A 3,701-nucleotide genomic window follows, 5' to 3' on the forward strand; every position below is an offset into this window, starting at 1 on the left:
GATGGGTGTCACATTTGCCAACCTCCAGTCAACTGGGACCTCCCCGGTTAGCCAGGACTGCTGATAAATGATGGAAAGTGGCTGGGGGGGCACCTCTGCCAGCCCCCTCAGTACCCTCAAGTGGATCCTATCCGGCCCCATAGACTCGTGGGTGTCTAGGTGGTGTAGCAAGCCACAAACCATTTCCCCTTGGATTATGGGGGCTTCATTCTGCTTCCCGTCTTCCAGCTCAGGGGGCTGGGTACCCAGAGAACAACTGCCCTTACATTAAAGACTGAGGCAAAGGCAGCATTAGTGTAATACACAGTAGTCACAGGCCAATCTGTTTCAAGTGCTTCACTTACAAGTCCCAGTATCAGTCCCGAGAATAGAGTCGCCAAACCAAAAAGAGCATATGAGCCCCAAACTGGTATTCCAACATTTTCTGTTAAATAACCATGGCAATGCTGGAATAAAAGACAAAGAGAATCATTTCATGAGCGAGTGAATATCATGTCTGTTAAGATAAAATAGAGATCTAAGCACATACCCTGATCCACATTGACAACTGAAACAAAGCTGACATACTGCTCATCCTGAAACAAAGCAGAAAAAAAGTAACTGAAAACATGCTTAAGCTAGTCACATACCTGTATCTTCTGATTTGCCTGACTGGTCATCATTTAGCCCCATGTTGAACAACTTTCTGCTCATTTCTGGTTTTCCTTCTAACTACTTCGATTTTTAACTTCTCTTTTGTCTTGTACTTCAATAAACATTCATTTCTCATGAAGCTACCTTCAGTATCAACATCAGCTTGTATAACATTCCTCATATGGACAACTACAAATTCACAAGCTTCCTTGACTTGGATCTGCTGACACATGAATTTCAGTCTATGTTCTAAGTTATATTTGGATCAATAGTCTATGAGGAGCCAGCTGGATTCTCTACTCAAGATATTAAGAATTAAGCATCTAAACATTTTATTAAAAGAAAAAATTAACCCATTTTAAAAAATCAGGTTATAAGAACAGAGAACTTCAGACATTTACATTTAGCCATATTTACATACAAGCTAAAAAGACAAGGTTATTTGCAATGTATACCCTGCCGACTCTGACATTTCCCTGTTATTGTGAAACTTCAGCATTAAGTATTCACTATCTGTAAAGGAAAGGAGAATTTGAAACATTAAGCCAATGTAAGTTGCTAATGAGGGAGCTGTAGAAGCAGCCTGCATACTGTTTCAGTACGCACAAAAAATTGAGCTGGTACTGTACACTTCTAATAGAAAACTTATTAATCCTAAATTAGCACCGTTTCACACATTCCTTGGTGTGGACTAATACTTTGTAGGAGATTAACCACACGATTTGAGGATTCAAAGAGCATTGCGAGTAGACAAAGTAACAATGCTGAGCTTCCTAGAAGTGCCACAAAAAATGTAGAATTTCGGTCTAGCATAACACTTCATAAACTAAACTGCTACAGCACAGTAGAGTCAGCACAGGGGTGTTTCAGCCATCCATGCTCTAACAGAAGAAAAAACAGCAACAACTGGGTTCATGCCCCTCAACCAATGGTGTCCCCAACATGCTTTATCACTCAACTACTCTGAAACCACCACAGAGCACATGCAGCAACAACTAAAAGCACTTCAAAGCCACAAAACAAGAAAGTATTCCAAAGAGTGTGTTTCTTCTCAGACTACAGTCTCCCCAATTCACTTTTCCTTCAACAAAGGAACCTTCACCCTTCCACTCTGCTTTTAGCTTTGCCACAGATATGTCTTCTCAAAGAAGTACCTTACAACTATGTTGCTACATTATTTTCCATTTTTTTATTGCTAATTTCCTAGAATTTAGCTGGGCAAAACATCTTCCTGCTATATAAACAAGAGAAGAACTCGCCATATAGACAAAAGAGGTGTCAGCAAGTTACCTGTAAGAGGTTAGTAAAACAATTCAGCCACTTATAACTATTTGAAGCCTTAAAGTAAATCTTGCTCAGGACACCTCTGGTATGTTCGTGCACACAACACCCCACAGCTGATGAAGGAGGGGTGATCACCCGCCAATCCATGCACCTACTTCTTACCAGCACAGAGCTGCGCATGAGCTGTTAACAAGGAGGCAGCAACAGGTCTGGCACACCTAAGGACCTGTCCCAGCATGTCCTTAAAGTGTGCATGTTTGACAAAAAATTATTACAAAAATCATACCAAAACTTACAGGAAAGAGGAAGGACCAAACCATGATGAAACCGGTTCAATAGATTTCCATTCCTGGTCACTGATGAAATTTATGAAATCAGTTTTAGTTCTTGCACCCTGGTATCTCCTGAACTCTCCATCTTTACAGCTGTAAAACAAAGTTCTTTATTTTAGACAGTTCAAGCATGCAGCATTTGCTTCCACTCAACATCTTCCCTCCCATCACCATGCTTTTTTTTTTTTAATTTTACTTTGCTTTAGATACTATTGGCTCTAAAATATTTCCCAAAAGTCTTGACTACAAGTATTTCCAGAATCTTGACTCCACATTATCTTGGCTAGCTTTAGGTTACAATTCCATAAAAAGATAATTATCTTCCTAATACACTTGCCACACAACTGCATTAAGATCAACCTACGGAGAAAAGATTGCAAAAGAGAAACACCCATGAAAAGGCAAATAAATAAGGCCTGAAGGGAAAAGAAAAAAAAAAATCAACTGGCAGTACTGTAAGGTCACAGCGAGTAAGACAGTGGTTGTCTCTGCATAAACTACCTCACATTCTTAAAAAGCATGGTAGATCTCATTCATTTGCCCCCCAAAAAAGGAAAAAAAAGTTCTCTTCCCTCCAAAAAATCCTGCTGCCTCGCATACTTACTGATAGATGGTAGGAAGAGCTGTTATGATAAATCGTCCACTTAATCCTGTAAGAAAACAGTTACTTTCAGAATAATAGAGCACTCTTACATAAGAAAAGGCAGAAAATGTTATTATACACCAAAATAAAAACAGCTGCTCCCTCAGGTATCAATCTTTAATTGTGATCAAACACAGACTAGTGTATATCAAAGTACTACACACAGTCTAAAAGAAAGGCCCCTGGAGAAAGAACGTTTCTCCATGGAGAAGAGCAGAAGTCCAGGGATAACCATTCTACTTGACTATTTTGGCTGTAGCTCTTCAGAAAGATGCTCTCCTTTTCCCACATGGTCTGCAGCCTCCAGTGCTTGCAGAAAATAATGTGAGGCAAGTTTCAAAAGTTCTTATGTGACTTTGGAAAAATATATCAGCATGGAGGTCATTTTTACAAATCCTACAGAGACATGAGAGCAATTCAGAGAAGCGAGCTTCAGCTGAGGGAGACCAGACTGCCTGCACTCCCTTTTGACAACAAAGGGAGGCATTACTAGAGGGAAGGCTGAAACCACATTTTTGCTCTCCATGATGCTTAAAAAGCAAGGCCAAAAATCTCCTTGAAATCCTTCAAATCACTCTCTAGAGAAATACTGTTATCCTTTTATCTATTAAGAAAGACTAGAGTGTTTAGTCTACATATAACAATCTGCCCTCGGTAGAGATGAGTAAAAGATCTTTATTACGCCCTATTAATCCTGCTTATTTCCTAAAAGCAGACGCACTTGCACCGAACACTTCCCCCGAGCGTTCCGAAGCCCAAAGCCACCGGGAGGGCGCCAGGGCCGCTCAAGCCCCCCCGCCAGCCCGCCT

At 40.5% G+C, this 3,701-nt stretch overlaps 1 protein-coding gene across 1 annotated transcript; it reads right to left on the minus strand.

Moving 5' to 3' along the window:
- Positions 1-344: 344 nt before the first annotated feature.
- TMX1 (thioredoxin-related transmembrane protein 1) lies at positions 345-2,899 on the minus strand (the record flags this gene model as incomplete). The annotated part of the gene is made up of 4 exons (XM_009696182.1): positions 345-446; positions 530-575; positions 2,214-2,342; positions 2,854-2,899. Coding segments are annotated over 4 exons (323 nt in total), but the record flags the coding sequence as incomplete, so codon positions are not given.
- Between the last annotated feature and the right edge of the window lie 802 nt (positions 2,900-3,701).

This window comes from Cariama cristata, unplaced genomic scaffold, assembly GCF_000690535.1.
Source record: "Cariama cristata isolate BGI_N322 unplaced genomic scaffold, ASM69053v1 scaffold27282, whole genome shotgun sequence".
Lineage (NCBI taxonomy): Eukaryota > Metazoa > Chordata > Aves > Cariamiformes > Cariamidae > Cariama > Cariama cristata.